The 27,916-nt window shown below is 28.9% G+C and overlaps 1 protein-coding gene and 1 long non-coding RNA gene across 2 annotated transcripts; one reads left to right on the top strand and one right to left on the bottom strand.

The window, feature by feature from the left end:
* Nucleotides 1-18,426: 18,426 nt before the first annotated feature.
* LOC111317420 (uncharacterized) lies at nt 18,427-20,645 on the bottom strand. Its single transcript, XR_002693499.2, has 3 exons — nt 20,486-20,645; nt 19,809-19,877; nt 18,427-18,765 (listed from the first exon to the last, which is right to left on the bottom strand). It is a non-coding gene; the product is annotated as an uncharacterized LOC111317420 (long non-coding RNA).
* Nucleotides 20,646-21,975: 1,330 nt separating this feature from the next.
* On the top strand, nt 21,976-24,534 carry LOC111317869 (putative inactive poly [ADP-ribose] polymerase SRO2). The gene is made up of 5 exons (XM_089751723.1): nt 21,976-22,545; nt 22,955-23,193; nt 23,285-23,424; nt 23,532-23,627; nt 24,274-24,534. Exons 1-5 carry the CDS (start codon nt 22,253-22,255, stop codon nt 24,331-24,333), a joined length of 828 nt encoding a protein of 275 aa, XP_089607849.1. The 5' UTR covers nt 21,976-22,252; the 3' UTR covers nt 24,334-24,534.
* Nucleotides 24,535-27,916: the final 3,382 nt, after the last annotated feature.

Raw genomic sequence — 27,916 nt, 5'->3', positions numbered from 1 at the left:
TAATTAATTAATTAAACCCTTAATTACCATAAAAAATACATAAGTTTTAAAATCTCATTAGAAAGTTGAAATGATTCTAAAAACTTGCTTAAAATTTCTAGGATTTTACCAAAGAGTCGAGATAATCCTTAAAAAAAAACTGTTTAATAAATAAATAAAATATTTTATGACAAAATTTGAAGAACAGTGTGAATGGTCAATTTTCTCAAAATATTTTTTAGATAAAGATTTTTTTATAAATTTCACCAAAGCGTTGAAAATTCTATAAAATATGAAAATAATAATAATATTAATTTCACAACAAAGAAATGTTTTTTTTTTATAAATAAAATTTAGAAAATTAAACTTAAATATAAAAAAAGACTATATCATCAAAATCAAAGGATTACACATGTTTAATTAATATTGTTCTTCAAACGAACAATGTGAAAATGCTAAAGCCTTCCTCACTTGTAACTGTACTCTCGAATCTAACCTTGATTTCGTAAATCTAAACTTCTTTTAGTAAATCTTAATTAATTTTAAAGATTTTTATTAAAAGATGATTTTTAGGTGACTAATCACACCCTACAAAAAATATTAGTGGTGACTTTGAAAAATTCTCATCAAGTCTAGCGATTAAGCCCCCTGGATGAAAAATCACTGACAACTTGGTGACTCCACTAGAGACACTAGAGAGTCAAGCCAAAATTAAACATGTGTCATTTGAACTTTGATTTTACGATCTTTTTTATATTTAATTCTAATTTCTTATCTCATCTTAGAAAAAAAAGGAAAAAAAAGGTAAAAATTTGATGGATTCATTTAGTTTTATTATGTCATTTTATTTGTCTTATATTGTTTCTAATTGTATTGTTGATTTTATTTTGATTAATAAGTGTTACATTCCCTCACACACATGCGTATTTGCATTCATGCACAAGCTTTATACCTGGGCTCTCAAATCTATCCCTTTTTAGGGGGACTAGAGTACTTACGTTTTTGTGAGGTTATAATGCCTCCGCTTGGGCTAGCGAAATACTTTCACTCAAGTTGAATCCTTTCCATTAGTAGCTCGTTATCGATGAGAATCGAGGGCCTTACTAATCCGGAATGCATGATAGTGAGGATCAATTTAGTAACCTTTGTAGCCTATGTTAATTACCAAACCATACATACAGTGAAACTTAAGAAACCAACCTTACATGGAGCCATACCATTTTTATAAATTATACCCCAAATTAGGACACATGAGAAAATATTTATTTTAATATGATTACTAACCCTATTTTGTTTTTTTTCTTTTTTTGCTTCATGATCACGCATCATCATAAACACGTGTATATGGGATATGCTTGTCATGGTGCCAATATCAATAAGAAGATTTTTAGTCTTGCTACGAAAACACCACTATGATATTCTCAACTTCGAAGCCCACCATGTATAAAGAGACTTATGTGGTGATAACTCTATCATTAGAAGCCCAAAATAGAATGGCAAACTGTCTAACAAAATCTGAATAGTAAATTTTGCTTGAAAAAATCAAATTGAGGCTTCAACAAACAACCTCTTTAAGTTAGTCAAGATTTGACGCCATGTAACAACTTCTAAGAAGATAACTTTCAAGGAAAAATATGGTTATATTACTTCACTCTTTGTGGGGCCTATGGAAAACTAGCTGATAAGAGCTCTAGTCTAGTTTTAAGATTTTATATACAGATGTTTCATGTTCAATAAGATAGATATGACTCCAATGATTTAAGAGTATACTACACTGATATGGTTACATTTATCCAATCTGGATAAAATCTATTGGTGAGGTTAAAAACTTGGATCTTGAAAGAAACTTGCTATATGATAAAGGTCCCTACTCCGAATGTGAACATATATATCCAAACAAAAGGCAAAAATGATTGCATCCAATGAAAAATCTTGTGTGATTACATCACCAAATACTTAGAGGATGAATGAGACATGAGACTGATAACTTTAGCAATTTATGGCTTGATCATTTTCTTGAAGGTCCTCAGGCACATTGAGTTATCAATAATTGACTTCCTTGAGCAGGTGGACAACAAAATCAATTATGTTCCTTTTATACTGGTAGAAATTTTTAGATAATTGAATCACTATAAAAAAAAAAAAGAAAAACACTTCATGGGGTATACGCAATTACATTAAATTTGGGTAAATTTTCATCTTCAGCATCCTATGGGTAAATTTCATCCTACTTACAATAATAAAAGCAAGCCAATTGAAGAATGCTGCAATGTTAAGTGGCTAGAATCAAAGTTCAAGGAAGAGTGGGTATTGATTTTGCAAAATCTCTCAAGTTCTCAAGTTATATGGAGAGCTCCATAGATGCCATGAAAAGCCATGTTATACAAGTATGGTGACAAGCCATGGGTTTCACTCTTAGGGTCGATAGAGGTATAAACTATGCTCCAGCAATGTTTCATCGACAACTAAGGTTAGAGCAATTTGTTCCTATGACTCATGGGCTTAAAAAATTAGAGTTCTCTTTCGAGAAACCAGGATTTCTAGGAAAGGTGAAAAAAATTATCAAAGAATGGAGGCAGACCTGAAAAGTAGATTATAGGGGTATACAAACAAAGCCACACCTGAATATCTAATATGAAATAGATAACACATCACAACCAAAGTTGGTTTTAAAGAAGAAAGACCATGCCACCAAGAAGACACCTATTATGAAAAGATCTCTAAAGACATAAAGATTATGAAGTGTAAATTTGAAGAATAAAAAGAAATTCAAAAACTTGAAAAAAAGAGGCTTCAGCATGAAATTAATGAGTGAAAAGATAAGACTGATAAAAGTCAAGCAAAATCTTAAAGATTTGAAAAAGAATAGGGAAATATTTTTTAAAGTTGGCATAGGTCTGTAACTTCAATGACCATAGAGCTTGAAGAATTTAGAAAAAACATTGAACAACTCTGGTTTATTTTGTTGTGTAAAAATGAATAGCTTAGTCAGTCTATGAAAGAAAAAAAGATACCGCAAGGTCTCGTAGAGGACTAAAAATAGCAAATGCACTATCGATGTGAAGCCATTTAAGTTTTGAGAAAGGAACAAGATTAATTTGAACATAAATCATAGTATTAGAAGGAAAAATATCTGCTGAAGAAATCTCAAGCCACTCATCTAGTAGAACAAATAATAGAAGTTAGCTTCAAAATAAAAGACATGGCCTAAAAAGCTAAACAAGTAAAGAAAGAAGTTTACCCAAAATAGCACAGCTAACGTTTGACAATTTTCTAGATAGTGCTTATAAGCAGTACAAGCATGTAGGTTGCTTTTTTTGAAAATTTTAATAATTGTAATGAAAGAAGTATTCAATAAGAATAATGTGACGTTATGATATGGTTGTTCAAGTTTAGACTTAAAATCTTTTGCAAATATTGGATATATAATAGGCACATCCTTTGTATTCATGCATTCATGCATCATACATGTGTTTCATTTAATGCTAAATCTTAAAAAATATATATACATCATGATTAAAAGAAATAAGTCTTGAAATAACAAATCTCAAAGAGTTTTCCTTAACTCAATCAAGTGCAAGGATAGTTAGGCCATAAAAAAAATAGATTAGACCTCTCGTCATTGTTACAACACTCATTCACAAGTCAAAATCATGAAAAATAAGCAAGCATCTAAAATGAAAGGATGGAGAAAGCTTATTTTGATATGTAAGAGTAAATGATTAGGTCTCAACAAGGGTTGCTAGAACAAATAACTAGGTTTCAAGAAGATACTAAAAAAGAAATGGTTGCAATGATAGATATGATAAGGAAAATGACCAAGAAAAAAAGGGGTGGCTAAAGAAGTGACCACTAAAAAAGAGCCTTAAGCCTAAAAAAATACTAGTGACAAGAAAGATCCATTGTATCCACCAGGGTTTACCCCACCCTATGCTTAAACCTCTCATCAAATGCATCCACAAATGACACAACCTAAAAGGTAGCCACATGCTTAGTTAAATTTACCTCCCTTTATAGTTTAACCATGGAGTTAAGGACACATTGATTTAAACATTGGGGCAAGTCATGTTGAACCCATTATGGTCCCAGATTTAAATGACCTAAGAGAGCAGAAGGGACTAAAGAAAGACACGTTCAAACAATCTGAGAATAAAAAGGCACAGTAAAAATTAGATTTTTCAAAAGAAAGGCTGCGAACTGTTGAAGGTGTAAATATTTTTAACACAATTAATGCCAATAAACTTAGTTTGGTTCTAGATTTGGTAATCCCACCAAAGTTTAAAGTACTAAAATTTAAAAAATATGATGAAACCAAATGCCCCCTAGTACATATCACCATGATTTTATCAAAAAATGATTGGGCATATAGACAATGACAAGTTGCTTATCCATTATTTTTAAAATAGTCTTACCAAATCAATTGCCAAATGGTACATTCAATTAGATAAGAGTTGTAATTATTCATTGAAAGATCTAACTAAAGAATTTGTTACTCAATACAAGCATGTCACAGATATGGCTCTAAAAATATTATCATTGCAAAACATGGAAAAAAAGGCTAACAAAAACTTTTAAAAAATATGTTCAAAGATGGCGAGTTATTGCTGTCCAAGTTCAGCTTCTTCTCATCAAGAAAGAAACAACTATTCTATTCATCAATATCCTTTGAGCCCCGTACTATGATAAGCACATTGGTTATGCCATAAAAAATTTTACTGATATGATGATCTGCGTGAGATAATAGAAAATGCTATTAAGAATGGAAAGATAAAAAATGGTGATGTTTTTGGATTAAATAAAGAAGGACCACCCAAGAAAAATGAAGCGAAAGTGCAAGTTGTCACCACTAAAAAACCAAAACCAAGACTTTTTACTCCATACCACTCATATCTTATACACTAACCTTCTTACCCAACCATTTCCAACATTTCTCAAAACTTATACCATTATTAAATAGTGCAAACCTAGATACCTACCTTTCAAACCAATTCTTATCCTCGAACATCTCTATCATGACTTTCCCTTCAGTCAAACACCACAGACTTTAATCAAAGGGAACCCTAAAATAATCGATAGCAATAATAATTTGATCTAATTCTTATAACTTACATGAAACTGTTCCCTCATTTATTCTAAAAACACTTGGTAGCCCGACAACTCATAGAACCTTCAAAACCTCTATATCCAAAGTGGTATAATCCTAAAGCTTCTTGTAATTATCATTACAGGATTCAAGGCCATTCTATAGAGAATTATGTAACTTTCAAATGTAAGGTGCAAAACTTGATTGATAACAGAATTTAAATTTCACAACCAAGGTCAAACCAAGTGTGAAGGCCAATTTATTACCTAATTATGGTAGGGGATCAGTAAATGTTTCAAATAGCAAGACAACTTGAAACATTAAAAGAAAAATAAGTGAGATTAGAACTCCTATGGATCAAATATTTGCTGTCCTAGTGAAAATCAATATGATTCACCTAACACTTAGAAATGTAGAAAATGAAAATTTTCACATATAATCCTGATCAAATTTGAGAATTCTACATAGAGATGGTCGGTCATTCGTTTCAAGGTTGTGAAGCATTTTGATAGGAATTACAAAGGATGATGGATTCTTTTCTGGTTGAATTTTATGAGAAATATAAAAAAAAAAGTTCAGTGAATGTTATGATGAAAAATTCATCCAAAAGCAAGCTTTATCGAATGAATTTTAAGCCCGTTACCATCTTTTATTAAGAAAAATCAAGTGCTAAGGTTGATAAGCCAGTTCATATGAATTTGAGCCCATCACTATCTTTTATGATGAAAAATTAAGTGCTAAAATTGATAAACTAATTTGTACGACTTTACCAATGGTGACAATTGAGGTCTTAACCCATACTCGTACAAAATTGATAAAGTAGTCTTTTAAAAATAAGATTGTAATATAATATCACAAGGTTTGGATAATGGTTCCCTTTAAAATGGCTCATATGATGTAAATACAGCAAACATAACTGATGTAATGGGCATAACTCAAAGAAGGTAGTGCTATACCCCAAAAAGCACTTGAGTGAGCGTGAAAAGAAAAAACAAAAGAAGAGAAAATGAACTTAGAAAAAAAAGATAAACCATTAAATAATCAAGAGACTCATCCGACCCCAATCCTACATCGAGAATGTAAGAATTTGATTACAAAAAAAAAATGCTTGTGAGTTTTTGAAACTTATTAAGCATGGTGAGTATAGTGTGGTAGAGCAAAGTGTTTATTGATATTGGATATTCTTCGAATGTCATGCCTATGACTACGCTATCTAGATTGCCAATTGACATGTTTTATATGAAGATGAGTCATATGATAGTGAAGGTTTTTGATAGGACTCATGTAAAGTGATAGGCGATATTGAGCTACTAATTCAAATCAACCCATATACTTTTGATATAATCTTTCAAGTCATGGATATCTCTCTTTCCTATAGCTATCTTTTAAGCAAGCCATGGATTCATATGGTAAGAGTTGTACCTTCCATTTTATGTCAAAAAGTAAAATTCATACTTAATGAAAAGTTGGTTATTATTGTTGGTGAAAAAATCTACTTATGACTAAACTATCTACTGCATTATCTGTTAAAGTAGTTGAGATAGCCCCAAAATGTTCTTTCATATTCTTTGAATTTGTTAGTGCAACCTATGTGGGTGAAGGATAAAAAATGCCTATTCCATGTCTTTCTAAAACTTCCATGATAGCCCTTAAAAAAGTGGCAGAAAAATGACAACAATTATGAACTGACTTGCAGAGGATGAAACAACCATGGATGATACTTAAGAAAGATGATCGATTTGGTCTAGGTTATAAGCCTACTAAAAAAAAAAAGATGAAGTTCATCGAAGAAAAAAGAAACAAGAAGTCGGCTCATTTTTTAGGGTAAGAGACAAAAACTGAAAGTTTATCTTTTCTTCCTTTTTATGAGACTTTTCTCTTAGCTGGCTATATCTATCCAAAAACAACAAGAATTATAGAGAAAGGGCTTACTCCATCATTGAAAGATACTTTTGTTGAATTCTTAATGCAAATGGTGGGTGAAGAAGAGATTAATGAAGATCTAGGTTGTCTATAGTTGTATCTTACTCATCCTGGTGTAGGATTAAAGAATTGACATGTTAAAGAGCTACTTGTTGTTTTTAAATTTTCTTTAAAGTAATGTGTTGAACTTAATCTAAATGATTTTATTAAAAGCATTAAATGTCTTATGTGTGTTTATTTCCTTATTTTCATTCAAATAAATGACAAGTATAACACATTTGTCACTTTCATTTTTTCCCTTTCATTTCAATTCCTCACATTACTATACATCCCTCTACATTTCATCCATTTCACTTATTTTTAGGTAACCAAATAATGAATGTGAATATCAACATGACAATATTCCAGGATTTAATTTTAAAAATTATATTTATATTGGTGAACTTAATGGTGAAGAGAATATGGAAAAATATACAATATCCCCAAAACTGTTAAGATTAATAGAACAAGAAAAAAAGTAAATCATGGCTCATCACGAAGCCACTAAAGTTGTCAATTTAGAGGATGAAGAAACTAAAAAAGAGGTTAAGATTGGTACTTCAATGTCATCACTAATAAAACATGAGCTGATAAATTTACTACATAAATATGTAAATGTATTTGCTTAGTCATACCAAGATATACCAGGCCTAGATATTGAAATTGTAGTGCATAAGCTACCTCTGAAGCTCGAGTGAAAACCAATTAAATAGAAGTTGAAAAAGATTAAACCTAAAATGTTGTTGAAAATTAAAAAAAAAAAAGTGAAAAAGTAATTTGATGCGGGATTATGAAAAGTGGTTAAATATCCCGAATGGGTAGCAAATATAGTTCTAGTACCCAACAAAGATGGTGAAGTAAGAATGTGTATTGATTATTGGGATATGAATAGAGCAAGTCCAAAAGATAATTTTTCATTCGTCCACATTGACACCTTAGTAGACAATACCGCTAAGCACTCTATGTTTCATTCATGAATAGATTTTCAAGCTGCAATCAAATTAAGATGGCATAAGAAGATATGGAAAAGATTACTTTTGTGACATTTTGGGAAACATTTTGCTATAAAGTCATGCCTTTTTGTTTGAAAAATCTAGGGCAACTTATCAAAGAGTCATGGTAACTCTATTCCATGATATGATGCACAAAAAAATATAGGTGTATGTGGATGAAATGATTATCAAATCCCGTGAAGAAGAAAATTATGTGGCTAATCTCAAAAAATTATTTGAAGCATTAAGAAAGTTTTAACTCGAGCTCAATTTGGTAAAATGCACTTTTGATGCACCTTAAGAATATTACTAGGATTTATTGTCAATAAAAAAGAATCTAAGTAGATCCAAATAAGATACACGTCATCCAAAAGTTACCACATTTGTGCATGTAAAAAAAAGTAAAAAAATTTCTAGGGATATTGAATTATATTGCTCGTTTTATTTTCTAATTAACAGCCAAATGTGACCTTAAATTCAAGATTCTTCGAAAACATAGGTCAAGAGAATGGGATAAAGATTGTCAAATGGCATTTGAAAAAGTTAAAGAATACTTATTAAACCTACCAGTATTAATGTTGCCTGTCTCTAAAAGATCCCTCATCTTGTATTTGATGATGCATAAAAAATCAATAGAATATGTTTTGGGACAATATGATTAAATAGGATATAAAGAACAAGCCATTTACTACCTGAGCAAAAAGTTCACTGATTACAAGTCCAAGTATTCACCATTGAAAAAAATATGTTGTGCACTAGTTTGGACGGCTCATTGGTTCAAATAGTATATGTTATATCATACCACTTAGCTCATTGTAAAGCTGGATTCAATCAAGTACATCTTTGAAAAGCCTTCATTATAAAAAAGAATAGCAAGATGGTAAGTGCTACTTTTTGAATATGACAAAGGGTATGTGTCCCAAAAGGCAATCAAAGAAAATACTATTGCTAAATTTCTTGCAAAATGCACTCATAAAGATTATGTACCCACGACAATCGATTTTTCAAATGAAGACTTAATGTCTATATTGCACATAGATAAAGAAAAACCTAACAAAGATGTATGAAATTTGTAATTTGTTGGCATATCAAATGTTTTGAAATATAGTGTAGAAGTAGTTTTGATATCTCTAGAAGAATATTACTACCCAATCACTACAAAATTAAGCTTTGATTGCACCAAAATATGGTAGAAGATGAAGCATGTGTTATGGGTCTTTCAGTCACTCTTGAGAGAAAGGCTCATACATTGAAAATTTATGAAAATTATGCCTTGGTCATATACCAGTTGCAAAGAGAATGGAAAACTAGAGATTTAAAATTGGTTCTATACCAAAAGTACATGTCAGAGTTGATTAAAAAATTTAAAAATATTTGGTTTCATCATTTATCCTAAGAAAAGAATCAGATGGCTGATGCTTTGGCTACATTGACAGCAATGTTCAAGCTAAATGAAAATACTAAAGTCCAACCCATTTAGTTGAGCTTGCTAGAGTAACCAATTCACTGTTCAAATGATAAGAAAAAAGTTGATAGGAAACCATTGTATTCTAAAATATTACAATATATCAAGTATTAGCAATACCCAAAGCATATGTCAAAGAATAATAAAAGAACTTTGAGAAGATTGGCAATGGGTTTCTTTTTGGATAGAGAAATTTTATAAAAGAGAAGTCAAGATCAAACACTATTGAGTTATGTGAATGCCATTGAAGCCAAAAAGTTGCTTGAAGGAGCCAAAAAATTGCTTGAAGAAATCCATAAAGGTATTTATAGAACTCATGTAAATGCCCACATAATGACTAAGCAAATCATGAGAGCAAGATATTATTGGTTGACAATGAAAAAAGATTGCATCTATTATACCAAAAAATATCATAAATGTCAAATTTATGCAGACAAGATACAAGTTTCTCCAACATTCTTGCATGTTATATCAACACATTGGCCTTTCTTTATGTGGGAAATAGATATGATAAGGCCCATTATGCCAAATGCTTCAAATGGGCATTGATTCATATTGGTGGTGATTGACTATTTCACAAAGTAGGTAGAGATGACTTAATATGCTAAAGTGACAAGAATGGTGGTTTGCAAGTTCTTCAAAAAAGAGATCATATGCCGATATAGACTTTCAAAAAGGATCATTTCAGATAATGTGCTTAATTTGAATAATAAAATGATGAGAAAGGTTTATGCTCAGTTTAAAACCAAACACCACAAATCATCGCCTTATCGTCCGAAGATGAATAGAATAGTTAAAGTGGCTAATAAGAACATAAAAAGAATTGTTGAAAAAATGATAAATGTGCATAAAGATTGGCATGAAAAGTTACCATTTGCTTTACATGCTTATTGAACTTTGATTTGCACATCTACAATAGCTACACCATTTTTATTGGCATATAGGATGAAAGCAGTGTTGTCCATTGAAGTTCAAATTCTTTTTTTACGCATTCTCAAGGAAGTTAAGTTGAAAAAAATCGAATGGGTTTGTACTCAGTATGAACAGTTGAATCTCATTAAAAAAAAAAAGAGACTAGCTACATTTTGCTATGGTTAACTGTATCAAAAAAAAGAATGATGTGAGCTCATGACAAGAAAGTTCACCCATGAAAATTTTGAGAAAAAAATTAGTATCGAAAAGATTTTTCTTAGCCAATAGGATTCTAAAAAAAATAGCCTTCTAATTGGAAAAGACCATATATGGTAAAGAAAGCCTTCTCTGGTAGGGCATTGATCTTGACAAGAATGGATGGAGATGATTTATCAAATCTGGTTGATGTCGGTGCAGTAAAAAAGTACTATGCTTAAAAAAAAGAAACAAAAAAATATGAAAAGATAAAATAAACGAAAAATATAAGATATCTAAGTTAAAAACATAAAAGGGTGACTTAGATAAAGAAGTATTGAATGGAATGAGCCAATTATTAACATATGGCAGAAGATCTTATTGGTTTTAGGCTAGCTTGGTTTGCCACATTTTCAAAAATTCAAGAGACGTCAATCAAGAGTTTTTAGAAACGAATTTAGGATGAATTAGTTCATGATGACCTGAATATTCATTATGTGATTAATTATTTTCCTTGTTATATCTTTTTGAATGATACATGAAACATTTCTCTCTTTTACTAAAATAAAATACACATTTGTTTATCTTTTCTTTGTCCATCTCAATAAAAAGAGAAAATGTTTAATGTGTTATAATAGTCGTGAAATTCAAAAGATGATGAGGGAACAACAATGACCATGAAAGACACACACATTATTTTAAAGAAAATTTAAAATGATAAGCAAAATAGTAATGAACAAAAGTCAATAAGAAAGAACGCCTATAAGTCATAAAAGTGGTAGACATTAAATATGGAAAATATAGAAAGAAACCTTTTTATTTGAACTTATTCAGCTGCTAAAATGTATGGGATTCAAGAGAAAAAGAAAGGAAACAAACATTGAAAATTTTTTAAGATTAAAAAAATGACAAAAAAATAAAAAAAGAAAATAGTCTTTTCATTTGCATCATGATCATCATTCATTGCATGACATTACAAAAACATAAAATGTCATTCATGCATGCATATGACACAACATATATATGGGTTTAGGACAATACAAGACCAACAAAAAAAAAAGTCAAAAGTAAAAAAAAATGTAAACCCTATATTGAGAGGAATTTTTCAAATACCATTGCCTCTAAGATTTTTCCTTTAAAGTTTCATTGCCTCTAGTCAGAAGAGCTTTCTTTTAAAGTTTCATTGCCTTTTGTTAGAAAAGCCTTTTGAATTTAAAGTTTCATTGCCTTTGGTCAGAAAAGCCTTTTAAATTTAAAATTTCATTGCCTTTGGTCAAAGAAGCGTTTCAAATTTAAAGTTTCATATCCACTAGTCAGAGGAGCCTTTTAAATTTTCAGAAGCTATTGAGCCTCTGCATAGAGGAGTCTTCCAAAATTTCAAAAAAGATATGATGAAAAATAAAAAAAAAAAAGAAAAAAGTGTTCATATTTATAACATCCTCCGAATAAAATAATCATCTTTTTAACTTTGCCCTATTCTTAATTCTTAGCAATGTGTAAAGAAGGACAAATATAGATATATATTTTGTCTACCAAAAATATATATAATAATAAATTAAATAAAATAAAAAATAAAGAAAACAAGTCAAATTTTGGTTTCAACTCTAACAGCTAAAATCAAGCTATCAAAGTGTTGTTTTTTCTCCCATGACATTGTCTAATTTGGTAGCATGAAATTCGAGGATCAAAAGTCATCGGATAAATTTTTTTACAAAAAGATCCTAAGAAATTTGGGATTTTAATCCTAAAAGCTCTATAAATAAAGTTTATTCTTATAAAAAAAATAAAGTAAAAACCTAAGAAGATGGCTTGAGAAAAAAAAATAGAAAACATTATAAAAAGATGGAGGGCATTTTTTAGCAATATCTAGGTTAAAAAAAATCACACAAGCACAAAAAAAAAATCTTAGTCCTTCCAGATGAGGAACTAGTAGCAAAGTCAAAAAACTTTTCTAGAAACAAAAATTTTTAAAACAAAATTTTTTTATCTTGGCTTTTTCAAATTTTTTTGAAAAAAGCTATTTTAGATAAGATGATTAAAAATCAAAAAAATCATTTTAGGAATTTTAAAGAAAATTTTGAAAATTTTTTGGGTTGTTGAAAACTAGAAATGTTTGAATGTTTCGGCAACCTTTGAATTTACCAATGACTGAAATTTAGAAAATCCATCTAAAACTAAGATTTGTTGAATTTTTCGATGCCGTTGAAGATTTCGATCACTGGTACACTACAGCAACAGGTCGAAATCTAGGTTGCCACAGTGCCGACAAGGGGGATAAATTTTTAGAAAGAAAAGCTCTTAAGGGTAAAGAAAGAAAAGAGAAAATAAAATTATAAAAAAAAATTTTGGCCATATATAGGCACACCAAAATGACACTATTTTGGCATCCTAACCTATGCTTGACCGACGTGGGATCCACAGGTCAACCCACAAACCAACCTGACTAATTTGGTAGGTTTTTCTTTTTCTTTTTATTTTTTGTTTTAATTTTTATTTTATTTTTTTGTGTTGATTTTTATTCTTTTTTATTTTTTTATGATATTATTATTATTATTATTATTATTGCTATTTTATGTTATTACTAGTAATAATTCTTTTTGCAAATAAATAAATAAAATAAAAAATAGAATTAAAATAAAATATGGACCTAAAAAAATATAATATGTATAAAATTTTAAAAAACTAATATTAATAATATCTATTTAAGGAAAATAAAAATTTCTTACAAGCAAAAATGTTATTTAAATTTCACTAAAGTATTAGGATAAATTAAAATAATTTTTGTTAAAAAAATAAAATTTTAAAAAAATGAATTTTTTTTAAAAAGATAATAACAAGGTAAATAAAATAAAAAGGAAATGATAAATTGTTTAAGTGAATCTTTTAAATATAATTTTTAAAGAAAACTGAAATAGTTTGATTTTTTTAATTATTGCAAGTAAAAATAAATTTTTGAATTTTGCCATAGAGTTAAAATAATCCAAATTACTTTTACTAAAATAAAGATTTATTTAAACAATATAAAAATAATAATAATGATAATGGATTGTTTGAATAAATATTCTAAAAATGTAATTTTTTAAAAAAATTGAAATAGTTCAATTTTTTTTAATACAAGTAAAAGATTAATATTTTTTTATTTCATCAGTGAGTCGTGATAATTTAAAAATTTTTTATATAATAAAAAAGATACAAATAATAGAAAAAAATAATAACAAAAAAATTAAAATAATCATAATAAGAATTAATTAATTAAATCCATTAATTATTAGTAATAAAAAATATATATATAAGTTTTATGATCTCATTAGAAAGTTGAGATGATCCTTAAAATTTGTTTAAAATTTTTGAGATTTCATAAAAGAGTCAAGATAATTCTTAAAAAAATTGTTTAATAAATAAATAAAATATTTTATGACAAAATTTCAAAAATTTTGTAAATAGTCAATTTTCTCAAAATATTTTCTAAATAAAGATTTTTTTTATAAATTTCACTAAAGCATTAGAGAATTTATTGAATACGAAAATAATAATATTATTAATTTCACAACAAAGAAATATTTTTTTCTATAAATAAATTTTAAGAAATTAAATTTAAATATAAAGAAGAACATATCATCAAAATAAAAAAAATTACACATGTTTAACTAGTACCGTTCTTCGAAAAGCTGACGTGAGGGTGCAATACCTTTTTCACTTGTAACCATACTTCCAAACCTAACTTTGATTTCGCAGACCTAAATTTAGTTTAGTAAATCTTAATTAATTTAAAAGATTTTTAAAAGATGATATTTATGGGTGGCTAATCACACCCTATAAAAAAATTAGTAGCAACTTCATAAATTTTCACCAAGTCTAGCGATCGAGTCTCTCCAGATGAAAAATTGTTATGATAGTTATAAACTAAAATATCATCAAAATATATTACGATAGATTTGCCAATGCATGGTTTAAAGATATAATTCATGAACAGCATGAAAATGTTGGGAGCATTGGATAAACCAAATGACATTGCCATCCATTCATAAAGACCATCTCGCATCTTGAATGTTGTTTTCTATTCATCTTCAAGCCTCATTCTACTTTGATGGTAAACACTTCGAAAATCAATCTTGGAGAATAAAATAGCATTATGGTGCTGGTCAAAAAGGTCATTAATTTGAGGGATAGTAAAGCAATAATTAACTATGATCTTGTTGATTGCCTAGCTATCAACACACATTCATTAGGAACCATCCCTTTTGGGCACAAAAAAAGCTTGGATAGCATATGGACTTGTGTTCTCTCACACGATAATCTCCTTCAAAAGGTCATCAACTTGCCTCTGTAACTTTTCATGCTCCATAAGATTCATCCTAGAGGTTGTTTTATTAAGCAATACAACACCTAAAACTAGACCAATGCAATGTTGTATGTCTTTCATAAGGGGAAGACCCGATGGTATCTTTTCTTAAATAACATCATGTAATTTTTCTAAATTTGGTTTCATAGCTAAAGGAGGTTTATTGTTGGTTTCATTCTCCTTTACTAGAATAAGAACAAACATGTCAACACCCATCTCGATCTCTTTTCTATAATAAGATTAAGTAAGTAAACTACTTTCATCTTCTCTAAAAGGTTTAGGAACATTCACTAGGTTACTAGGACCCAAAATGACCTTGTAACTATCTTTGACAAAAATGTATGTGTTCTTGTACCCATCACATAGAACTTTTTTATCATACGACCTTGCAACCATCTTTGACAAAAGTGTATGTGTTTTTGTACCCATTACACAGAATTCTTCTGTCATAATACCATCGTATCCCTAAAAGTAAATGCCAAGTATCCATAAAGGCTATATCACATCAATTTCATCTTTATTATGCTTTCTAATGGAAAATGGGACTAGGCAATGCTTATTAACTTTAGTCTCATTTTTTTGTTGTAACCATGATAGTTTGTAAGGATAAGGCAGTTTGTAAAGATGCAAATATTCCACAGTTTTGAGTTCTAATTACTATACCACGAGAATGGACATTACATTTTCAAAGCCGCCACTATCAATTATCACATTATAGATTTTCCTATTAGTGATACACCTTGTTTGGAATACATTCTTGCAAAGCAAATTTTCTTTCTTCATTAAAGCAACAATAAGACTGCATTGTATAATAAGTGTAGATCTATGATCACCATAAGTTACCTTATCACCTTTCTTACGATCTTGAGGTTCATTAATCTGTTATTCTTTTGCTACCTCAAAATCTTTCTCAATCAAAATTACAATCTTGTGATTTGGACAGTAAGAAAAAATATGCCCAACTTCTTGGCACTTGAAACACCTATGGGTTTAAGTGTTGGTAGCATCATGTTGTTACTTGTACAAAGTGGCTTTTTTTTTTTAGGCATTTTCATAACTGACTTAGATACAACACTGGTCTTGGGAATGTTTTCCTTATTGGTATAGCCTTATCACATCCTAAACTTAAAACCACTACTTATAATTTCCTTTTGGCTATTTTTTCACTTTAAAGGCGAGCTTGCACACATCATTGAAAGTCTAATATGGTTAAAGCTGCACCAGGTTGGAAATCTCATATTTCAAATCACCAAGGTAACTTACAATGGTATGTTCTTCTTATTCTACTAACTCACACTTCAACATGAGATGAGTGAATTTTGCTATCTATTCTTCCACCAAAAGATCCTTTTGTTTTAAATTATGGAGCTTAAAGAAAACATATTGGTGAAAATAGTATGAAAGGTATTGTTTTTTAAACTTTCACTTCATCTTGTCTCATGTTGCAATCTTGCATCTGCCTTCTCTTTCTCTTTGGTTTTTTTAGGTTTTCCCATAAAAATAGGCATGTTTTCGAAGCTTGATAGCCACTAACTTGACTTTATGATATTCTAGAGCATCATAATACTCAAACATGTGTTCCATCATGTGCAACCTATCAATAAACTCTTTTGGCTACATTTTTTCTTCAAACTTGGAAAGATTCTACCTTTAGATTAAAATTACTCTAAATGGGTTGGTTTCTCTAAATACAGTTCTTACATTGTATGTGTGGTAGAATACTATCATTAGAATCATGACTGTTCGCACAGTGAAAAGGTCAACTTTATCCTTCTCATCACCATTCCTTTCATCATGCCATCTAGCCTCCTCTTCACATTATTCATAAAAGCATTGCTATTGTTAGAGTTTTAATATTTACTACCGCATCTCTTAATGATAGCATCTCTTGAATTTGCTTTAAGGGCTGCTTTAACCTTAATTGCTAAAGTTTGATGATAACAATTAGCCATAGCTTTGATGCCAATTCGATACCGACAAGAAAGGTTTAATATTTTAAAGATTGTTTGAAAACACACTGAAGTTGACTCATGGATTATAAATAATAGATAGATATTTTATTGGATAAAAAATGGATCACCACTAATACTAGATACTAAAGAATACAAAAACACTAGGCAAAGAGCCATAATCATGGATACAGAACTAAACTCATCGTTCTATGGAAATCCACCAAAAAGATAAAAAGTTAAAAAAAGGTTATAATCTTAACAGACTATCAAATTGAAATAATACTTAAAGTGATCTACCTAATTTCTAATGAAAAGATAAAATAAATAGAAAAGACTTGAAACAACCATCCAAGCATAGAAAACATAGTGTAAATATAGATTATTGAAAATTTTTGAAATTGAGAAACTTGATTTTACACTCCTTGACTACTAAGATAATGTTTGGATTTTAGGAGTTATCATCAAGCTATTTAATTTTTTAAAATAAGAAACTTGATTTCACACTCATTGATTTCACACCATGTTATCAAGCAATTTAATGGCTAAAATTATTATCCTAGAATTAAGGAAATAAACTCAATTACCTTAAATATGGAGATTGCATTCTAACTTTAAAGAATCATAACTAATCCAGCTAATCTTCTAATCATCTTTAGCTTCACCAGTTTGAAATCAATGAATAGATTGTTACTCAGCAAATTAAAGTCATGGACCTACTTTCCTTTGCTTTGTGACATGAAATTGTCGATGGGAATGCTCTGGTGTCAATCAAGTATATTTATCTTTTCTGTATACATAGAAAAATATATTTATCTTTTTAAACAAGGTGATCAAATAAAATTCATTGAATTCCAAATTAACTAAACACTGGTTGAAATACTATTTGTCTAGATGAGAGAACAAATTTTACTGTAAACGTAAAAATTATAAAGAGTACAAAACATTCATTAAACACACACTAAACCTAAGTTTCTAAATAAAACTAATTTTCATGCTCAATAGTGTTTAAACCCAAAAAATTCCCTCTTCATGTATCACACAACTATATATGTGAAACCTTAGTAAAAACTCATCTCTTTTATAAATATCATGTAAAGATTTCATGCATTTCTCATAATTCAAAGGGAAAAACTCGCTCAATATTTATAAAATCCCATTATTTAATCATAAAAAATTTTTATTTATTAAAAACTCTTACGTGATAAATATGTTTGCCTTTCAAATAAATTTATTTATCAAGTTATTTTTTGCCAACAAAAAAATTTTTAGAATCTAACATGATTCTCAATTAAAATTTGAGTCCAATGTCCAACAATTTATTATTTTTACATTAATTTTATTTTTATAGATAAATATATATTTATTTTGTAAAATTATATATTATACTTAGAATTAGTATTAGAATTAATATGTAGTAGTGTTGAAGGCCTGGTTTTGCCCAATTTATTATAATAATTTTTAGTATTTTTATTGAATTGGTATTTGTTTGAAAAAAGAAAGTTAAGATTGTTAATTGGTCATGCTAGAAGAGTTGGACAATAAAGTTAAAAAGGCAAAGACAAAGCTTTCTTAAAATAATTGCATAACTATGTATCTGCAAAACTAAATAGAAAATGTTAAGTGGATATTTTCTAGCTATAAAATTACCAAAAAGATCTAAAGCCAAAAGGAAAGTGTAATTAAACATTTACTATTTGGTAGTGCTAAAATGAAAGTTTAAAAAATAATAACCTCTTGAGGAAGACTATTCTAACCACCTAATCTTGTCCCACAAACATTTGAAATAAGATTTGAATATGCCATGGAACTAGGGCTTCTATGACTCATTCAATCAAAGTCACCAAATCCTTGGTTGGACATCATTCCCGAGACCCGATATATCTCTGCATATGAAAACCATTATATGTGAGAAACTAATGAAGCTATGAAAACATATAAATGAATAAAATGAGTATAGCATCCAAAATCAAATAAAAAAGACATAAAAGGACCATAGTGGGTAATTAAGGTTGCAAAGTACAGACAGAACATTAACCATAAGAAAAATAAAATAGATATCTTTTGTTAACCATTTCAAGACTTAGCAAAAAAAAAAAAAAAAAAAAAAACCTTAAAATCTACAATATACTAGAAAGAATAAAAACGAAAAAAAATGCATTTTGAATGCCAATGTTGGTTGTAGGAAGGTCAGCTATTTAGAAAAATATTCAAAATTTTGTTTGATGCTAAACAATGGATGTAAGACTAGAAAATAATTTCTTATCCAAACTAATCAAGATAATTAGCTCAACATTCTTGCAAGTAGATTAAACATCAGAAGATTTTTTGAAATTCAAATTTAGCAGAGCAATTGGTCTTTTGTTTTTTTTTTTATGACATTTTTACCTACATTAACTCAATCTCTACTTACATTGCTACTCCTTTTCTACCCTAGCTTTCCTATAGTCAAATTTTCTCCTCAAGACATCAGTAAAACTTGAATCGCAATAAGCTTTAGAAATCCAAAACTTAAGAATCTCTTAAAATGCATCTTTGACAAATGCATAGCACTTTAAATCACAAGGGAAAAAAAATCACACCACAACCCTGATAGACCTAAGGCTAGAATTCTTGATACTTAAGAATGTGTACTAGTTGAAGATGATGATATTTTAAGCCCATTTAATAAAAACAGCAATGATCACTAAGTTACTTTGTTGTAAACAACTAATTCCAATGTTAAGGCACTATCCAAACACAATGGTGTCATGGGAGTTTTCATGTTTTAGCATTGGAACACATAGCAAACTAAAAAATTTTGGATCAAGTGTATGATCAAGCAAAAACCATAACAATCAAATTGATCTAACATGGCTAATTAAAAAGCAAAAAAAATTTCCAAAAAAAAAAAAACTAGATCCAAGAGTGACAAAGTAAAAGAAGTAACCTTGATTTAATAGTTGGCTACATATCATATGGACTTGCATGAAAAGTCCAAGCTTTTGATTCCCGTAAACTATACCTTCAACCAATATATACATAAAACTCAAATCGAACTAACATTCAAGTCAAAAACAAAAATAACTCAAACAACTATCACCATGTTATATGCAATAAAATAAAATTTCATTTAACTTAAAGATACAAAAAGACAACAAAAAAACCATCCACTCACTTTGAATTCAATCATAAAATAGCACCGAACAATTCTTATAAAAAAATCAAATAAACAACAGAAACCAATCCATAAAGAAATCTCATTTCAATCACCATCCATGCAACCCAATCCCAAATAATACTACCTTTACATCACTTTAAATGAGAATTAAAGAAAATGCAAACCCTAGAAGAAACAATTTAAACAAATAAGAAACAAAAAAAGAACATAACATTGAGAAAATATTCTTCAATAAGAAACAAAAAATCAAAAAAATAAAAACCTAAACCCTATTCAACAATTGAGCTCCATAAAACCAAATTAAACCTTGCAAAATAGAAACCATTCAAAGAAACACAAAAAAAAAAAAAAGGAAAAAACCATATTCAATCGAACAACCAAAAAAGATAAAAACTTGTATCGAAAAAAAAGAAGGAAAACTAAAAAAGAAAGGAAAAAGCACAAACCCAAACACTTCTCTATCTTTATTTCTTTTCTCCATGCCTATTATTTCTACTTTGTTTCTCTTTTCAACAAATGGCCAATATAAGCTTCTTGATATTCTTTCAAAAGGCTATGTGTATCTCTAGAATTTTCTTTTCGCCTTATCTTTGAATTTTTTTTTTAATTCATCCAAAAATTTCAAAAAAGCCTTAAAAATTAATTATCTTTATGTAAAAAAAAAAAAAAAAAACAGTTGCTAAATAGGGATCAGCTTATAGGTAAAAATAAATAGATAAAAACCAATACCAAAGAACTCATTGCCTACACTCAAAGAATAACCCAACTATAAGTAAAATCCAAAAACAAACCAATATAGATAATAGGTGTCAATCCCTAATCCTTTAGTGATTCTTTTTATATTGAGTAGTATTGATTTCTTGAATAAAATGCATTGCTATTGAGTAATTTACAAAAAAATAATAGCCAAGCAACTTCTAGAGGGAAATAACTTCATGTAAGTTTTGTCCTTTGTGAAAAGACTTTCATGAAGTTTTATAGGTAAAGTTCGTAAAGTTCTTTATTAGAAATAAATAAATAAAAACTTAAATCAAAAATTAAAATTAATAAATTAAAAGATTTTATTACATAAATCAAACGTATAAAATTTGAAAAAAATTTAATAAATTTTAATATATTTATTAAATAAATACTTTTAATAAAAATATTGACAAAAATTTTACTATTAAATAAGTATCAATTAAATTTAAATTATAAATAATTTTTTTAATAATTTTTTTTATATATTATTGATTTTCATATTGAATTCTATCAATATATCGATTTGAATTTTTTATTAAAATTTTTATTGAATCATTTTTAAAAAATTTTACAAACTTCACCTAAATAATTTCAAGTAAGTTTTATCAATTGTAGAGTGACTTATTTTCTTTGTAAAAGAAAACTAATAAAACTAATATTAATAAACTAATTTGAACATGCCTTTCAAAACTATAACCTTAACCCTAGGTTTAGCTAGAGATAGCCTAGATCTAATTCCTAAATAGACAATGCCAGTAACTTGGATAAATGAAAAAACTTACCCAACAAGATTTCAAGCCAAATTTTAATTTAATTATTTTTTATTTAAATACTTAATTAATTTGGTTTGAATTCAAATCTCAAAAGGTACAAAATCAAAATCTTTATTTGATTCAAAATTTTTTCCAATTAAATCAATCACACATCTTTAATAACGTCCAAGCGATAAAATGACGATAAATTGGTTCATAAATTCCAAAAATTGATACGTCAAGGATGGGAAAGAAATTTTGATTTTTAAATTCGAACAATGGTAATAAAGAAAAGTAACAAAATGACAATGATAATAAAAATAGAAAACCTTTCTTTTCAAGCACACATTATTGGCGTGATAAAGGTACAAACTCAAACTTGCCTCCAAAGTAATTGCTTATTTAATAAAATATATAACCGCATGATCTTTGCTTTTCTTTTCTTTTTTTTTTTTTATCTCTAAGCCGCGTCTTTAAAAACTCTATTTTCTTCATCCGTTATTTTTTTTTCTTTTGATAAATTTTTTCAGAAGAATAGATGAATCAAGAAAATCAAGTCTCCGTGACTATTGATTATAACAAAATCTTAGACCCTACATTCGGAAGCAACTATATTGATTCAGGTTCTGATCATTTCGAATCTTTAGTCAAAAACGGTTTGACGAAAATACATGAGTCAAGCTCGGAAGATTCTATCATCAAAAGAAGCCTTTTTCAGGCATGGGACAAAATTTGGGGTTGGCTAAGAAAACAAAAATCGTGGCAATTCATAAGAACTTGAACTCTAGTTGGTCAGGGAAAGCTCGAGCACAAAGCTTTCGGGTTTGCACAAAGGCGGTCGCTGACAAGTGTGGTGGAGATGCCAATGTCAAGTATGCTTGGTATGTTGCTTCCAGGGATGAGATTTGCGAGAATGTGATACATGGATTTAGTTGGTATCTTAAGGCTGCTGGCAATCGAGATTCTTATAGACAAAGCGTCTCTTTGTCTCCTGCAAAGTTTTCCTTTGACAAGTATGCTTTTTCTACACTGCTTTCTTATTGTTTTTTTCGATGATTTTAATTGAATTGTTACGTTCTGTAGATGGTTGCTTCTAAAATTTCTGGATCCCATTTTCGTTTTTGAGAGAATAATTAAAAGAAACTAAAGCTTCTCTGTAATTATAAAAGCTCTTTTAACTTTTTTTCTTGTGTATCCAGGGACAAATTTTTTAACCTGAGTACCATATTGCTAACATATACTATAACATTGATTTTCAAAGTTCTATGAGATTTTTTTTTTTTTTGGGGGGGGCGGGGGTGTGAGATAAATGGTGTTTTCTTTTTAGTCAAATTCTGTGATGTGAAATAATATATGTAAATGATGCATAAAAAGTTACTAATTTATGACAATGTCTAATAAATTTTTTCTCATGTTTTACAGTGTGTTGTCTTCAGAGGTTGATGAAATAGGACCGAGGCATTTGTTGTTATGCCGAGTTATATTGGGAAGGCAAGAACTGGTGACCTCCGATTCTAATCAGTTTCATCCTAGTTCCCCGGAGTTCGATTCTGGCGTTGATGATCTTTCAGCTCCCAGAAAATATATCGTTTGGAGTACTTACATGAATTCTCACATCCTCCCTTGTTACATCATCAGTTTTGAGGCCCCTTACTTAAGAGGTAAGCAGGTTTCATTAAGATGCAACTTTTGTATACATTAATCTTGTCTCATATTATTGTATTTAGCCATTCTGATTTGTGCATCAATTAGGCTCCAAAGGATTACTAGACGCAAATATCATCAAGCCTAGACCGTCATGTATGAGGTTTCCCACATTGATTTCCATGCTCTCAAGGTATTTAGGTCCTTCAGAAATGGCTTCCCTTTACAAACAGTATACATATTTTCGAGTAAGTGTAGTAAATTATCATCTTTAAACTCCATTGCTTATATGTCATAAACAACTGATTTGAGTCATGGCTCTTGTCATTTATTTCCGTACATTTGATTTTTTCAGGAAAAAAAGATTACGAGGCCGCAACTTATACAAAGAGTGAAAGAAATAGCTGGAAACTTATTGTTAGCTGCTGTAGTAAACTTGTACACAAACAAGGTGCAGTTTTGAACTTTTTTGTCTATAGTTTTTTTAGTACTTTTTTCTCTCTTACAGTACCCGGTTTTGCTCTATGGCCAGTAAATTTATATTACTTTCGGCTTCAACAACTTGCTATGGAAGATTGAATTATTGCAAACAATTGGAGTTTTAGCCAATGGGCTTGCAGAACTTTTATATAATAGTAGCATATCCCAAATTGAAATCAGCATATATGCATTAGTTCCTGATTTACGTAGCTATTTTTAATTTTTTTTCCTATCTTAAAGTTATGATCGCTTTAAAAAAAAAGTATGATAATTTTCACTTTAATTATTTATTGTAGAAATTGGATTGACTTCTTTGCCAAGAAATGACTTTGTAGTTTTGTCAAAAGAATAACTTTCGCCTATATTTGCTAGAAGTCGCTTTCAAGGGATTAGTTTCAACTTTAAACTTGAGTCGATACCATTCCTTAACAGGAGCATGTGGGTTGGCAAAGCTTCTTAAGCATAATTTTCCTTTGTTGGATGGAGATGACTTCCAACTATAATGATTCTTTTACAATAAATCTTTTCTATTTCAAGATGAACTCAGTTTTCTAATATCAATTTGGTCTTAAATTCATCAATTTCAAGTTGTTAATTGATCTGGTATTGGTTTGCAGGAACTTCAAGTTAGCAGCAGCTGGAGCAGCAAAAGGCTGTTGGTGAAGTTAGTTCGTTAGCGGATGCAGTAGTTGCTTGCGATGATAGAATATGGAGGCTTAACTGACTTCTTGTCAGTGGAGTCTTCATTCTTAGAATGAAAACAGAATCAAATATGAATTCGGTTTATCGATTGTACCATCTATTTAATATATGGCTATACTAGTAATCTTCTTCAATTATATATATAAAAGAAATACTAGAAAATTTCGATTGTTTTATCAACTTCTTCTAGAGGCCATTGACTTACGAAGCCTACTCTGAAGTTGCCAATTAGCCCATTTAAGAAAAGGGCTTTTAGCAAGAACAACAGAGAGCAGAGGAGGAATGACAAATCACAATTTTGATTTTTTCTTTTTTTACCAATTTCTAGCATTCTCTCTTGATTAAGTGCATTCAAATAAATGAACAATCGGCAAAAAAAAAAGTAAATAATCAGAATGTCAAGAACATCTAAAAAAATACAGTATTGAAACAATTACAAAATTATGTAAATTATCAAAAACTCATTGTCACATTTAAAGTAATTTATTAACTTTTTCTCGAATGATAAACGAGAACCTTGCATGGACAATGTGATGAATTTCAACTCATTCAACTTGCATATATCAAAATCCACGCCTCACATAGCAAAGATAAACTACTTAATCAATCCACATCCACTTGACATCATTCAAAACTAACTAGTTTAAGTCCCACAAGTGCAATAGAGATTGTTGGCCTAGGTTAGAGAGGAAGAGGTGTACACCATCGATGGAGAAGAAAATAGAAGTTATATTGTTTTTGGAGACTGAGAGAGGAGAAGAGGCGGCTGTTGGCTGGCTGCCTGTTTTTGGTTGCTGTAACATGTAAGAAAAGAGAAGCAATTAAGAAAGGTGGACTCGGGAGATGAGAGAAAGGCTGCTGGGAGTGATGACAAAAGGGAAGAAATAGAGAAAGGCAGAGCGTAGATAAAAATGAAATTAATTTTGGGGTTAGGTTAGGATTAGTACAAGGGTGAGATGGATATTCATAAAAACAATTATTTGTTTTATATATTTTTATTTAGATCGATTTTTAATTTGGAAAATTGATCAAATTAATTGATTAAATTGATAAAAATATCCAATATATATCAAAATCGATAAAACAAATCTAATTTAATATTTAATTGATTAAATTGAATTGTTCGATTTAGTTAGTTCTAACCTACTTAATGTTATCCCCTCTAAATCAAGTTTGAACATAAATTTTAAATCTAAACTCAGCTCCATATGTTATTTAATAATATTTATTTAATTTTAAAAATATATAAAAATATTAACATAAAAATCATTTCATTATTTTAGTAATAAATAATATGTTAAGGTGTGAATTAGAAATATTCATGAATTGGGTTGAATCAACCCCGACCTGCTTCTAAAATTTTATTCAAGACTTGACCCAATTCGCCCATTTAAGTGCAAATAGACTCTATTATTATTCAAAATAACATTAAAATGTTTTTATATTAATATTTTAATATTTTAAAATATATTTTTAAAATTAAATTTTAATAAAATTAAATTTATTAATAAATATAATAAGAGCAAAGGAAAATTTATTTTTTGGAGAATTACTTAATAATTAAATTTATTCAAAATCAAGTAAAGTTAGGACTCCTACAATTATGTCTAGTAAGGATTTTTTAAAGGCCAATATTTTAGTGAAATTTGCGTTAACATAAAATTTTGTTAGATATTTAATTCAAATTTTAGATTAGAAAAGAATAAGTGGGTCAACATATATATGAGGAGTTACATAATTATGTATTTGTTTGGTTTAAGAATATTTTATAAAATTAGAAGAGAATGAAATGGTTTGTGAGTATTAATTATGAGTCAATGTTAATTGTCTTAATGTGTTTTTAATTTTATATAATTAGTGGATTTTTTTTTCATCCATAAATGTAAGCCGATTGAACTTAATTATGTTAAATTATTATCTTTTGTATGATTGATTAATTGTTTGATTTTACTTTCAGTGACTTGGATATTTAATTGGATTTGGATTTTGAGCCTAAAAACTGGAATAAAAGCTATCATGATCCTAACAATTAGTACCAAAGTTAAAGGTTTGAGATATAAAAATAGGCGAATCCAGAGAAACTCGATTCAATGAAGAATTTAAGTTCATGTGTTAAAAGATCAATTTACGTGAAACATGAAAACACATATATAGACACCCAATTTCATTCGAGATTTAATCAAATTCTCGATGTGAATCTCTTTGGGATTATTAGGTCTTGCAGGTGCTCATATTTGGAGCTTTTACAGTTTTGTTTGGGCTTTAAACCCAATTTTGTAAATTGAATGTAGGTTTTGACCCAACATATCATCATCATCATCATTATTATTATTATTATTATTATTGTAGACATCTATTTGTGTCTGAAGTCGATCAAACCACGTTCAAGGTCAATTGGACCGTTTTTATTATTTTGGTTATATTATAATATTATATTACTATTTTTACTATTATCATTATTAGTATAATAAATGGTATTATATTACATTTTATTATTATTGTTATCATCATCATCATTATTATTATTATTATTCTCTTTTATATTTCTTTTCTTTCTTCCGAATTGCCGGTTGAATAATTGAAATTGGGAATTGAATTTGGTCAAAAGGTCAATTAAAGTTTAAATTAAGAAATTTTTTTAATCAACAATGAACCTAGAGACATACTGAGTTTCAGACACAATCAAATCCCATGATTCAAGCTTCGATTGATTCAGTCCGTTTTCAAAATTTATGCTGAGGTTGCCTATAAATTGAACTAAAGATCAAAGGAACGGAGATGAAGAATTAATGGGAGAAAAAGAAAGCTTTGAAAAGATTTTAGATGTGGGTTTCGGGTACTAGGATTTTTTGGGTTTTAAAATTCTAGATTTTGATTGTTGAAATTTGATTTGAAGTTTATGGGTTTAGATTTAGGTTCCCGGGGTTTAATTTAAGTTTTAGGAGAATTTTTGAAGAAATCTAGGCAAATTTGGGAGAAATTTGGAAAAGTTTGGAAAATCTGAGTTTTTTTATGGAAAACATGAATTTTTCGATATGTTTGAAGTTTCCAATGAATTTTTTAGTGGGGCATGAATTTTTTTATGAATTTTTCAGTGGAATTTTCCAGAAACCAGCAAGGATGTCTAGTTTCCAGTGAAGTTTCTGTGGAGTGTTTAAAGAGAAGGGAAAGCCTTTGGGGTTTAGAGAGAGAAAGGCTTGGGAATTTCTAAACCAAAGAAACTGGGGTTTGGCTTATATATAGATCTAAAATGATGTCATTTTGACAGCGTAAGATCCGCACCTCGACCCATTAACCCAAGCATTGACCAGCGCTCTGACCGGACCTGATCGTAGGTTTTTTTTTTTCATTTTTATTTTTATTTTCATTTTATTTTTTATTTTATTTTATTTTATTTTTATTTTCTTAAGTTTTTATTTTATTTTCATTTTTTATTTTGCTAGTCCAAAAGAAAAAAAAATCTTTTCTAGAAAACAAAAGAAGCAAAGAATAAAAAAGAAGGGAAAGAAAAAAACCAAAAAAAAAAAATCATTTTAAATAAGTTTTCTAAAAATAAAA

Source organism: Durio zibethinus, chromosome 2 (genome assembly GCF_047325235.1).
Source record: "Durio zibethinus cultivar Kanyao isolate XHJ-2024 chromosome 2, ASM4732523v1, whole genome shotgun sequence".
Lineage (NCBI taxonomy): Eukaryota > Viridiplantae > Streptophyta > Magnoliopsida > Malvales > Malvaceae > Durio > Durio zibethinus.
This window is presented reverse-complemented; position numbering and strand designations above follow the sequence as displayed.